Here is a 14,077-nt window from a genome sequence, read left to right as displayed (position 1 = left end):
GGCTAGCTTTATCAACTGAATACTAAAGAATGCACTGCATAAATCAGTTACAGAAAAGAATTTACTTCCAGTGGGAATGGATACTGAGTATGAGGGTTAGAACTAACAGGGTATTGGGAGTTCCCGTCGTGGCGCAGTGGTTAACGAATCCGACTAGGAACCATGAGGTTGCGGGTTCGGTCCCTGCCCTTGCTCAGTGGGTTAACGATCCGGCGTGGCCGTGAGCTGTGGTGTAGGTTGCAGACGCGGCTCGGATCCTGCGTTGCTGTGGCTCTGGCGTAGGTTGGTGGCTACAGCTCCGATTCAACCCCTAGCCTGGGAACCTCCATATGCCGCGGGAGCGGCCCAAGAAATAGCAACAACAATAACAACAACAACAACAAAAAGACAAAAATAAATAAATAAATAAATAAAATAAAATAAAATAGAAATAACAGGGTATTAAGTGATACCAGTGTTGTTTTTGCTGAGAGGTCCTGGACCTCAGCCTCGGCCCTTAAGTTCTCTCACTGAGAGAATGGAAGTGCTACAGGGGCTAGCACAAGGAATAATGAGGCCTTGAGCCTTGTAATCTTCTATTATGAGCTTTGTGCCTTGAAGGGCTGCTTCACTTTATAGGATATTGATTAATTCTGGGAAGAGGTTTTGAGGAATCTTTATGAATCCTAGTGGGAGGTACAGTATTAATTTTGCTGATACCAGTTGGAGATTTTGCCCATAAGGAAGGTGGTAGCCCATTCGGTAGGGACAAATGATCATTGTTTCCAGAATCAGCTCTAGTACTGTCAGAGACAGAACAAAATAAAAGATGAGAGACCATTTAATTCACTTGGTTACTTTGTTGACTTCCGTCAAATTCTAGTTATTTCCCCCTTTGGGAGAAAGACTTTTGGCATGATACGTTGTTTTGTTTTTTTTTTCTTTTTTTCAATTTTTATTTTACATTGGAGTGTGGTCGATTTACAATGTTGTGTTAGTTTCAAGTGTACACCAAATTGATTCATAGGCATGATACTTCTTTGAGAAGTCTCAGCCTAGTGGTAACGACAGAGGAACTAAGGAGAAAAAGGTGTGTGTATCTCAAAGGGTCTAAACAAAAGGGAATAGGTCAGAGAGAGGAGCCTTTGGAGGTTCATTAGAGATCCACTGTTTGAACTGTTTTAGTACTCTGAGGCAGGGACTGCTTAATTGCGTTGAGCATTGAGAGTGTGGCAGCAATGTCAATTAGGACAAGAAGAGAGTCATCCCAATCTGGAGATATGTTTCTCCAAGCCGATTAAGAGAGAGAATTGAGAAAAGCCCCTGGTGTTCCTCAGAGCCCCATCATTGAGAGTTGGGAGGATGTTGGAAAGGCAGAGGGCTGGCTGAAGGTGCCTAAAGTCCTTAAATTTGTAACAATCTCTTTTCCAAAGCCCTGGCTCTTTTTTTTTTTTTTTTGTACATGAATACTTCTAGCACATTTACTTATACTAGTCAAAACTAGACAAGGCACACATGTCCATCACCAGGTGAGTACATAAGTAAATTGTGGTTTAGCTGTACAATGGAATACTATTCTGTGATAGAGAAGAACAAATTAGTGACGTGTAATGAAATGGAGGAACCTCAAAATCATTATGCTGAGTGAAAAAGTCAGATGAAACATTTGCCCTAAAATTATTACATGTATAAAAAGCTTTGGGAGTTCCTGTTGTGACTCAGTAGTAATGAACCCAACTAGTATCCATGAGGTCTTAGGTTTAATCCCTGGCCTCGCTTAGTGGGTTAAGTGACCTACACCACCATTGCCCTGAGTCGTGGTATAGGTCACAGATGTGATTTGACCCTTAGCCCAGGAATTTCTATATGCCTGAAGGTGCAGCTGTAAAAAGAAAAAAACAACAACAACAAAATTACCCAAGTGGAGGAGTTCCCTTGAGACATAGCAGGTTAAGGATCTGGCATTGTTGCTGCTATGCCATGGGTTTGATCCCTGGCCCAGGAACTTATGCCTTGGGCGTGGCCAAAAAATAAAAAATAAAAATAGGAGTTCCCATCGTGGCGCAGTGGTTAACAAATCCGACTAGGAACCATGAGGTTTTGGGTTCAATCTCTGGCCTTGCTCAGTGGGTTAAGGATCTGGCGTTGCCGGGAGCTGTGGTGTAGGTCACAGACACGGCTCGGGTCCTGCGTTGCTGTGGCTGTGGTGTAGGCTGGCAGCTGTAGCTCCAATTGGACCCCTTGACTGAGAACCTCCATATGCCATGAGCACAGACCAGAAAAGTGCAAACAAACAACCAACCTACCCAGGTGGAATCAACATATATATAAAGGAAGACCAGAATTTTCTTTAAAAACAATCTGAAGTCAGTTGTAATAAATAGCTTCATCAGATTTTTGTACAAGCCTGAATTTTCTTCCAGTTAATAGTCTTTGAAAAACCCCTAGGAATTGCTTGATGAAGTCACCTAGCAATAGTTCGAGCCTAATCATATAATAAGTTTGTGGGCTGATCTCCCAGTAATTCTAGAGATATTTCAGGATTTTCCCAATTAACCATTTTCATCTAATACTGGGCCTGGCCTTCACCAACAAGTATATGAACTAGTTGCTATAAGTCAGAGAAACCAGATTGGTAAATTTGAATGACTATATTAAATTCCTCAGCAAACCTGTGAGGATCTTCAATTCCTTTGGGAAAATCTTGACAATGGCTCACAGTTCAATATAAGGGAATATAAAAAAATTAAGGGTTTAGACTCTGGACTCTCAGAAGGCTTATTTTAAAGGGACAGGTTCTGACAAGTTGAGAGGAAAGGAAGCCAGGAGAGTATCAGAGAAAGGGGCAAGTTCCAGGAGAGAGTTAGTATAAGAGAACTGAGGGTATAGAAGGACAGAAAGGGCCCTGGAGCCAGAGTCTGTCCACAAGGAGCCAAGGGAGGAAAAGATGGTGCCAGAGCCTCAGACAAAGAAGGCAAGAAGAGCCTGAGGCTTTGGGAGCCATTTTATCCCTCTTTAATTATTTATTTGCCTTAGTTAATCTTTTTTTTTTTTTTTTTTGGACCACACTTTGGCATGTGGAAGTTCCCAGGCCAGGGATTGAACTGGAACCACATTTGCGACCTGTGCCACAGCTGTGACAATGCAGGATCTGTAACCTGTTGTGCCACATAGGAACATCTACATTTGCCTCAGTTGATCTTAAAATTTGATTTTTCAGAGAAGCAATTTTAGGTTCCTGATGTTTGGAAACCTTAAAATAGCAGTTGAAATAGGCATACCATTCAGTTCTGTATATTTTTGAGCTATTGTAGTCCAGTTCAGTTTTAAGGAAGTTAAGTTTGGGGATTTCAAAAGTTCCATAGAATGTTCATTTATAATCTAAATTGCCTTTGGATAAGGTGGTCCACTTAGTTAGAAATGTGCATGGGGGAGGACCACAGTCTTTTTGGGCCAGAGTCCCAGGATATGGGGGCACCCTCAAAATATTTAAATAACTGAGATCCATTTCTCAGAGGTTTTTCTCAACAGTAAAAAAACAACTTTCAGGAGTTCCCACTGTGGTGCACTGGGTTAAGCATATGAAAGAATGCAGCAGCTCAGGTCACTATGGAGACACGCGTTTGCCCGGCACTGTGAGGTGAGGTAAAGGATCTGGCATTGCCACAGCCATGGAGTAGGTTGTACCTACAACTCAGATTCAACCCTTGGCCTGGGAACACCATATGCCACAGGTGTGGACATAAAATTAAAAAAAAAAAAAAAAATTTCTTCAAACACCCTGCAAGCTATCACCAGCTATTTCTAAGGAAACAGATTGGACTTGTTGAAAAGGCCAGAGGTTTTTCAGCCAGTTTCCAGAGAACAGCCCTTATTCCATAGGAATGGGCCAGTGACCAGACTGGCACAGTTTCAGTGAAGCAGTGTCTCCCTGTTCCCGGAGGAATGGGCCTATGGCTTCTCACCCAGCTTCAGTTAAAACAGCCTGATCTCAAAATCACACTGAAGGGTCAAGAGGCCATATAGAATAAAGCCTTAACCAGAAAAACAAAACCTTACAAGAGATCCTAAGTAAAGCCTGGAGGGCTTTAAATATAAAAAGGGCAGGATCCAGGGGAAAGATTTACCTCCAAACTCCAGGGTTAGCAGGAAAAACAGTGAGCTCAGTAGGCTCAATTGTGGGTATTTCACGTGTTTGCTCACCAGCTCTGGAGCCTTCAAGGGTCTTTGCCAGTCCTGGTTTAGGCCACCAAAATGTTGACCTAAAATAAATAGACCGCCATTTATTTTTCCAGCAAAGATGGGCTTATGGCAGAGAATTGCAGCTCGGGGTCTGTAACCATGGTGAGCCGCATGCAGTCCTTGCATGGCAAGGGAAGAGCAGTTTTATAGAGGGGAAAGGGAGCACCACAGTAAACAGAGCCCCTGGCTTTTCATTGGTTGAGTCTTTGCCAGGAAAGAAGAGGAGTCTGTCTTCTTCCTGTTGGGTTCTGCTCTTATCACAGGGCATGAGAGCGTCTTCTTCTGGTTTCCCAACTATATTTAATTGAGATTTCTGTTAATCAGTTTTTTCACTTTACTTGAACAGAGTTTCCGGAGAGAATCTACTATATGCCCAATATGTTTCTAGTTGTTATAGATACAGCAGTCAAAAAAAACTGACAGGAGTTCCCGTTGTGGTGCAGTGGAAACAAATCCGACTAGGAACCATGAGGTTGGGGGTTTGATCCCTGGCCTTGCCCAGTGGATTACAGATCCAACTTTGCTGTAAGCTGTGGTGTAGGTCACAGACACTGCTCAAATCTGGCATCGCTGTGGCTGTGGTGTAGGCTGGTGGCTACAGCTCTGGTTAGACCCCTAGCCTGGGAACCTCCATATGCCGCAAGTACAGCCCTAAAAAGACCAAACAAACAAACAAAACTGACAAAAATCTTGCTCCTCATAGAGCTTACATTCTAATAGGACTGAGCAGATAGCAAACAAGATAAATAATAAATTTCTGCTGTTTTGTACTGGTAAATATCATGGAAGGGAAGGCAGGAAAGGGAACTAAGGAGTGTATAAGCAGGGGTGGGAATTAGGGATGGCCTCACTGAAACTACTTTTGAGAAAATATATTTGAAAGAAATAGCTTTGAGAATATGGGGGCAGGGGAGGGAATGTTACTGACAGATGGAGTGGCAAGTTCAAGGCCCTAAGATGGGAACATGCCTGTTGTGTTCAAGGAACAAGTAGATCACTGTGCGAGAACAGAGGGTGAGGGGCAGATGAGATGATGTTGATCAGAGAGGTAATGAGGGCTGAGATCATATCAGTCCTTTAAGGTCACTGTAAGAATTTAGGCCTTTGGGAGTTCCCTTCAAGGCTCAGCGGTTAACGAACCCAACTAGGATCCATGAGGATGTGGGTTCGCTTCCTGGCCTTGCTTAGTGAGTTAAGGCTCTGGTGTTGCTGTGGCTGTGGTGTAGGCCAGCAGCTGTAGCTCCCATTTGACCCCTAGCCTGGGAAGTTGCAGGTGAGGCCCTAAAAAGCAAAAAAAAAAAAAAAAAGAGGAGGAAGAATTTAGGCCTTTAATCTGGGTAAAATGGAAAGAAGTCTTTGAAGGTTTGGAGTAGAGGAATGATAGGCTATGACTTAGATTTTTTAACAGGCTCTTTCAGGCTCCTGTGTTAAAAATAGGTCTGAGAGGGATAAGGATGGCTGTTGCAATAATTCAAGGAGTGCTTGGAGCCAGAGAAGTGGAGATAGTGAGATATGTCAAAATCCTGGATATATTTTGAAGGTTGAACCAACACGCTTTGCCAGCTGTCTGATGTGGGTCGTGAGAATAAGAGAGGAATCAAGTAGAACTCCCAAGGTTTTTGACCTGAATACATGGAAGGATGGAAATGCCATTACCTGAAGTAGGGAAAACTCAAAACAAGTTGTTATTGGGAGCAGGGGGCAGGGGAGTGGTTAAGGAGCAGGTGGATATCAAGAGCTCAGTTTGGGTCTTAGTAAGCTTGAGATAATTGTTGAGACATCAAATGGAAATATCAGATTTGCAATTAGAAAAATGAATTTGGAATTCAGGGGACAAGCTGGTGCTGGAGCTAGAAGTTTGAGTCATTAGTTAGAGATGAAGGGACAGCAGAAGGAGCTAAGAAGAGGGACCACAAGAAGAAGAAAATCAGGTTTCTTGAGTGGCTCAGTGGATTAAGGATCTGGTGTCATCACTGCTGTGGCTCAAGTTGCTGCTTTGGCACAGGTTCCGTCACAGGCTGGGAGGAAGTTGTTTCAAGGAGAGTGGTCAGCTTAACCTGATCCCTGAGAGAGAGTTTGTACTAACTGGTAAAAGTATGTAGAAATGGTAGAAGTGAGGGCTCTGGAGGTAAATTTTACTCTTTCCACTATTGTGCTTAGATCAGTCTTGACCACAAAAATGTTTTGAATTGTCCTCTGAAACCAAGTAGTGCTACTTTGGGATTGCGTTTTGTCCTGACAATATTGCACTCTTCCTGAGACCTGGGAGAACTTGACTACTTCCTCATACCTAAGTCATTTCCCCTTTATGTTGCTCCAGTGTTGATCACCTTCAAGAAGGGAGAATACTCAAGAGTTTCCTGGTGGCTTGGTGGGTTGAGAACCTGGTGTTGTCACTGCTGTGGCTCAGGTTTGATCCCTGGCCTGGGAACACCTGCATCCTGAGGGTGCAGCCAAAGAAAAGGTGGGGGGATACTCAGCACTCTGAAACTTAATTATGTTTAATGAGATGATGTCTGTGAGGCTCTTCCTAAGTATGAAAATAACCACCTAGAGAAACACTAAGCACTACTTTGACTAGTACTTTTAATGCTAATAAAGCATTATTATTAACTTCAAACATGCCAAGCCTTTCCTTATTTTGTGAATACTTATTCAAAATAGGAAGTTTTTAAAAATGAAAACCAGTTTTGTTTTGTTTTGTTTTTTTCTTTCTCTTCAGCCTACGTGCTGCCCTAAAGCTAGCCCCTACTAGAGAAACTAGGTCTGTTAAGTGTTATTTTCTGCTTTTTCCTTCCTGGCCTCGCATTCTCCCAGCTGTTTCAACTCAGAACCTTGTAGGAAGAAAGTTACACTTCAGACAACTGTTTGCTTTGACATTTAAACAAGCCTCCATTTTGTTATTCCATTATTAGAATTTCTCCTCTTCCCCTCTCCCTTTTCCAGCACTCTGTCTGACTTGTCTTTTCAGCTCATTCATTATTGCTAAGGTTTGCAGATTATACCAGAAGAAGGAGACAGATTTATAAACATGTGTTCCTACCCAGCTGTTTCAAAAGTAGGAATGATATTCTTCTTCTGATTGTATATCTGCTCTCTATATAGAGCTGTGCTTATCTGCCCTTGTTAATAAGGTGCCTACCTCTGAGTCTTACTGTGTTCATATTCAAATTGGTTATGCAGTGATCAGTGCAGCCCATCACTGGGAGGAGACATCCATTTGAATTAACTCTGTTAATAGCCAGAGAGAATTTAGCCCAGTTGCTTTCTTGTTTGTTGTTTTGTTTTTGTTGTTGTTGTTGTTGTTGTTTTGCCTTTTCTAGGGCTGTTTCCTCTGCATATGGAGGTTCCCAGGCTAGGGGTCTAATCCGAACTGTAGCCGCTGGCCTATGCCACAACCACAGCCACGTGGGATCCTAGCTGTGTCTGCAACCTACACCACAGCTCACGGCAACGCCGGATCCTTAACCCACTGAGCAAGGCCAGGGATTGAACCCGCAACCTCATGGTTCCTGGTCAGATTCGACTAGGAACCACTGAGCCATGACGGGAACTCCTAGCCCAGTTGCTTTATTAGTAGGTTTGCCATTTCCCTTAAAATGCCAGGGCCCTAAAAGGGGATAGGAATCCTATCCTTTTTCCTTCTGGATGCCCACCTGTAATCCTTTATGTATTTTTTATCTAAGGTGAAGATAAAGGGACATTTTAAGGAAATTGTATGAAAAGAATAAGAATCCATTAAGAGATTGCTGTGTAATGCCTTAAAGATACGAGCGCTGGAGTTCCCTGGTGGCCTAGCAGTTAAGGATCCAGCATTGTCACTGCTGTGGTTTAGGTCACTGCTGTGACACAGGTTCGATTGCTGGCCCAGGAACTTCCAAATGCTGCAGTTGCAGCAAAAAAACAAACAAAAAAACACATGAACTTATTTATAAAACAGAGAGAGACTCCCAAACAAAGAAAACAAACATGGTCACTGAAGGGGAAAGGGGGAGGGAGGGGTAAATTAGGAGTTTGGGATTAACATTGACACACTATATATATAAAATAGATAACCAACAAGGACCTACTGTATAGCACAGGGAATTAATATATATTCAATATCTTGTAAAAACCTATAATGGAAGAGAATCTGAAAAAAGATTATATGTATGTATAATATATATGATCACCATGTCGTATACCTGAATCTAACACATTTTAAATCAACTACGCCTCCATAAACTTAAAAAAAAAATCCATTTGACTAAACTAAAGTTCTTTCTTGCTTTAATTTCATTAGATTGAGGCTTTCTAAGATAATCCTCTCCCTCCCCCTGCCCCCCAGCTCCTTTGTCTGATCTGGTCTTATGATAGAGCATCCTAAAATCTGATTTCAAGGGGAAGAGGGGCTAAATTGGGTCTGTTAAAGGCCAGGCCCAAGAGTTCAGGGCTCAAGTCCTGATACCCTGTGGTTTTGTCTAACTACTCCCTTTGAACTGATTTACTGAAAGCCTGCTTGGGTTAAATCATCAAATTTAATTATTTCTGTTTCCTTCCTCTAGTATTAATTAAAAATATGAGATTCATAGTGGTTAAGTGACATGTCCAAGGTTATACTAATACAGAGCAAGGATGTGGACTAAGGTTTTCTGACTCCAAGTTCAGTGATCTTTAGACAGCATTCTACATCAGAGAAGACAATGAATATAGGTGAGTTATTACAGAGAGGCCCTGGGAGTGCTTAATCAAACAGCATTTTATTAGTATATGACTAAAGAAAACAAAAGACTAATTCTAGAGTCTCCAGACTTATTCTCTAGATAAATTACATAGAAAATATGCCTGGGAACTTCAAATCAAGATGAACTAGTGTATTAAAACTTTTTTTAAATAAAATTTTATTGGAGTATAGTTGACTTACAGTATTATGTTAGTTTCAGGTGTACAGCAACATGAATCAGTAATATATACATATACATCCATTTCTTTTCAGATTCTTTTCCCATATAGGTCACTACCATATTCAAACTTTTGACACATTCCTTCTGTTCTGAACACAAAGCCAGAAGTAAAATATATGAAATAGAAATAAAAGAACATCTTTGGGCTCAAAAACAAAATAACCATCTCCATGAACCCAAAATAGAAGAGATGTAAGTCACTGAGTGAGGCTGAAACTGAAGGCCTGCTGACCTCCAGATATGAGACCAGAGAATGGTACCTTAGAGATGAGTTCCTGGTAACTAGGTACTGAAAATAGAGTTCATAAATAGAAAAAGTTAATTGAACAAAAAGAAATGAACTACTGATACATGCAACTACATGGTGAATCACAGAAGTATTATGCTAAGTGAAAGAAGCTAGATATAGGCTACATGCTGTCTGACTAAATGTATAGGAAATTCTTGGAGTTCTCGTCGTGGTGCAGCAGAAACAATCCCACTAGGAACCATGAAGTTGCAGGTTCGATCTCTGGCCTTGCTCAGTGGGTTTAGGATCCGGCGTTGACGTGAGCTGTGGTGTAGATCACAGATGCGGCTTGGATCTGGCATTGCTGTAGCTGTGGCTGTGGTGTAGGCCGGCAACTGTAGCTTCCATTACACCCCTATCCTGGGAACCTCCATATGTTGCAGGTGCGGCCCTAAAAGGCAAAAAAGTAAAAGTATATGAAATTCTAGAGAAAGCAAAGCTATAGAGGCATAAACCAGTTTAGTCATTGTCTGGGGTTGGAGATGGTGAAATAAGATTGACTGCACAGGGGCTGAGTACTTTTTGAATAATGGAAGTGTTCTATAACTTGCTTGTGATTATACAACTATATATATTAATCACATTCATCAAACTATATGTATTTTAAAATGCATTAATTTGGTTGTATATAAATTATAACTATAAAGGTTTTCTTTTTGTTTTGTTTTGTTTTGTTTTTTGTCTTTTTGCCTTCTCTAGGGCCGCTCCTGCGGCATATGTAAGTTCCCAGGCTAGAGGTCCAATCGGAGCTACAGCTGCTGTCCTATGCCACAGCCGCAGCAACGTCAGATCCGAGCCACGTCTGGGACCTACACCACAGCTCACGGCAACACTGAATCCTAAACCCACTGAGCGATGCCAGGGATTGAACCCACATCCTCATGGATACTAGTCGGGTTCATAACCATTGAGCCATGATGCAAACTCCTAAAACTTTATTTCTGAAGCAATATTTGAATTTCATATAATTTTACATGTCATAAAATACTATCTCCTTTTCATTTTTTCCTGCCACTAAAAATGTAAAAACTTTGGAGTTCCCACTGTGATGCAGTGGGTTAAGGAGCCAGAGTTGTCGTGACTGTGGCATAGGTCACAACTGTGACTTGGATTCGATCCCTGGCCCAGGAATTTACATATGCCATGGGTATAGCCAAAAAAAACGTAAGAGTCACGAGAAAGAAAAAGACTATAATACAGTAGGAAAATGAGCAAAGGATATGAACAGATAGTTCACTTGAAAAGAAATACAGATGTCTCATAATGGTATCTTGTAGTGAAATGATATACAAACTCAAAATAAGAAACATGACATTAAAACTACATAAAGCACTGCAGGTGTTCTCATGCATTACTGGTGGGTGTGTAAGTCAGTACATCCTCCTTGAGGGCAGTTTGGCAGTATTTATGAAAAATCCAAATACAGATGCTCTGTGACTAGCAAATTTACTTATAGGAATTTATCTTTTTTTTTTTTTTTTGGTCTTTTTGCCATTTCTTGGGCTGCTCTTGCGGCATATGGAGGTTCCCAGGCTAGGGGTTGAATGGGAGCTGTAGCCACCAGCCTATGCCAGAGCCACAGCAACACGGGATCCGAGCTGCGTCTGCGACCTACACCACAGCTCACGGCAATGCCGGATCATTAACCCACTGAGCAAGGGCAGGGATGGAACCCGCAACCTCATGGTTCCTAGTCGGATTCGTTAACCACTGTGCCATGATGGGAACTCCCCAGGAATTTATCTTACAGACACATTCATGTATGTAAGTTAAAACATGTGTACAAGGTTATTCATTCAGTGTTATTTTTAATAGCAGAAGAGTAAAGCAACCTAAATGTCCATTAATAGGGGACTGCATAAATAAATGATGGTATGGTTTGAAATCATTCAAATGCAGTCATTGAAAAGAATGAAGTAGTTCCTGTGTACTCATACAGGAATGATCCAAAATACATGGTTACATGGGAAATGTGCAGAACATTGGTATATATTGTTACCCTTTGAGGAAGAGTGTATAAACGTATTTGCTTGTAAATGTGTAAAATATCTCTGGAGGAATACATGGATATCCATGGATGTTTCTGAGTGGGGGACCTGAAAGGCTGAAGAAGAGTGACAGGGGGGATACTTTATTTCATTTTTAATTTTTATTTTTTGCTTTTTAGGGCCACACCCAAGGCATAGGGAGGTTCCCAGGCTAGGGGTCAAGTCAGAGCTATAACTGCCAGCCAGCACCACAGCCACAGCAATGCCAGATCTAAGCCACATCTGTGACCTATACCAAAATGCCGGATCCTTGACCCACTGAATGAGGCCAGGGATGGAACCTGCGTCCTCATAGATGCTAGTCAGATTTGCTTCCGATGAGCTGCGATGGGAACTCCGGGATACTTAATTTTATGTTGGGGTTTGTTTGAGGTTTTTTGCTACTTTTTACATTTTGGAGTGTGACTATATTATCTATTCAGAAGCATCTTTAAATAAAATGAACATGTCAGGAATGTTCATTGTGATGTCATTTAAAAGTGAAAATGTGCAAACCATCTAAATTTCTCTCAACAGTATGTATAGATTGGGGTCAAATCATGCAGTGACATATGTGAGCATAGTTGAAATAAATGGGTTAAGCTTTTTATGTCAGTATAGATAAATCTCAAATTTATAATGTTAAGTGAGAAAGATAAGTTACATACCCAGCGGGATTTTATCAATGGAAAGTTTGAAAATACAGTAAATAATGCATTTCAGCTATGATGTTTTATTCTTTTTTTTTTTTTTAAACCAAAATGTCTTTAACGGGATGGTTTCCTGTTCATCTGGATTCAGGGTGCTTTTAGTGCTGCTTCCATCAGAAGGAGCAGCCTCTGTAAGCCTTGCCTTTCCTCCTGTAGGCTGGTAAAGGACAGTAGAGCAGCCAGCACATAAAACCACTTGTGTATGGCTAAAGATGGTGGTGATTTTATAGCATCCTGGGCATTTCACTTCCATGAAATAGGAATTGGGGCTCTGTACCAGGCACTTCTTGTGTTTCCTCTTCTCCTCTGCTGGGGAGGGATGAAGATCTTTTGCAAGGGGTATGTTCCCATAGAGAGAGTGTCACCACTGGAAAGCTGTTTTATTCTTTAAAAAAGAAATGTAATGGATGTATAGCACAAAATCTTATAAACCCATTAAGCTGGGTACGTGTATTTTTGTTGTTATCCTTTGTACTTTTTTTAGTGTGTTTGAAATACTGAACAATTCTTTTTTTAAGTTAAGAATATGCCAGAGTTCCCATTGTGGCTCAGTGTAAGAACCCGACTAGCATCTATGAGGATGCAGGTTCAATCCCTGGCCTCGCTCAGTGGATTAAGGATCCAGTGTTGCCAAAAGCTGTGCTGTAGGTTGCAGAAGCAGCTTGGATCCAGTGTTGCTTTGGCTGTGGCATAGGTAGGCAGCTGCAGCTCTCATTCAACCCCTAGCCCAGAAATAGCCACATGCCACACGTGGGACCCTTAAAAAGTTAAGAAAATGTGCCTAAGAGTTCCCGCTGTGGCACATTGGGATCAGCGGCACCTTGGGAGCACTGGCACACAGGTTTAATCCCCTGCCTGGCATAGCGGGTTAAGTATCCAGCTTTGCTGCAGCTACAACTGAGGTCACAGCTACTGCTTGTATCTGATCCCTGGCCCAGGAACTCCATATGCTGCAGGACAGCGAAGAAAGAAAAAGAAAACGTGCCTTAACTGGACCATAGAATCTTTGCAACTATTGCCCATCGTAAGGGGTCCTAGCAACTGTTTCAGGAAATGTCCCAAGGAACTGTTCCAGCCTGATCCCGTTAAGAGCACTGGGAACCAAAGCACCCCCTAAGCCCTCCTACTGGAGCAAGAATGCTCCTCACCCAGATAACACTCTTCTCAGTGGCCAACAGCATTTCTCTTGTGTATATCTGAGCTTTCTTGTCTTCCAGGGATGTTGGTGGTGAATGTAACATGGAGGAACAAGACTTATGTAGGTACACTTCTGGACTGCACACGGCATGACTGGGCACCCCCCAGGTAAGCACTCTGCAGCTTTTTAGTTTATGTTAGTCTGAACCACCCTAATCAGTAATCCCTTATACCTTTATCCTGCTAGAGTTGGACAGTCTTTAAAAGATATCCAGCTTTGGGAGTTTCCGTCATGGCTCAGTGGTTAACGAATCTGACTAGGAACCATGAGGTTGCAGGTTTGATCCCTGGCCTCCATGGGTTAAGGATCTGGCATTGCCGTGAGCTGTGGTGTAGGTCACAGATGCAGCTCAGATCCCACATTGCTGTGGCTGTGGCTGTGGTATAGGCCGGCGGCTACAGCTCTGATAAGACTGGGAACCTCCGTGTGCCGTGAGAGTGGCCCTAGAAAAGGCAAAAAGACATAAATAAATAAATAAATAAAAGATACCCAGCTTTTAAAGGAAGTTATGGTATAGAGACAAGGGAAGGCATTATATTCATCTGGCATTCAAGAAGAATAAATGAATTAGGTATTAATGGGTTGAGTAGCAATGGTGAGAAGATCCTATCTAAGCCTTCGTCTGGAATTACTGAATTCTGGCTTCTGCCTATACTCACATTGAGACCAAGGCCAGAATCCGACTGTGG

The 14,077-nt window shown here is 42.0% G+C and overlaps 1 protein-coding gene and 1 pseudogene across 3 annotated transcripts in view; one reads left to right on the top strand and one right to left on the bottom strand.

Moving 5' to 3' along the window:
* ZNF609 (zinc finger protein 609) overlaps positions 1-14,077 on the top strand; it is a 243,930-nt gene that overhangs the window by 217,476 nt on the left and 12,377 nt on the right. For all 3 annotated transcript variants that reach the window (XM_047765795.1, XM_047765803.1, XM_047765785.1), the window contains one exon: positions 13,408-13,495. In XM_047765795.1, the coding sequence (XP_047621751.1) occupies positions 13,408-13,495 (88 nt within the window). The remainder of the gene's footprint in view (positions 1-13,407; positions 13,496-14,077) is intronic.
* Positions 12,289-12,530, bottom strand: LOC125118943 (40S ribosomal protein S27-like; annotated as a pseudogene).

Source organism: Phacochoerus africanus, chromosome 2 (genome assembly GCF_016906955.1).
Source record: "Phacochoerus africanus isolate WHEZ1 chromosome 2, ROS_Pafr_v1, whole genome shotgun sequence".
Classification (NCBI taxonomy): domain Eukaryota; kingdom Metazoa; phylum Chordata; class Mammalia; order Artiodactyla; family Suidae; genus Phacochoerus; species Phacochoerus africanus.
Note: the sequence above shows the minus strand (reverse complement) of the source record. Positions and strands in the feature narration are given on the sequence as shown.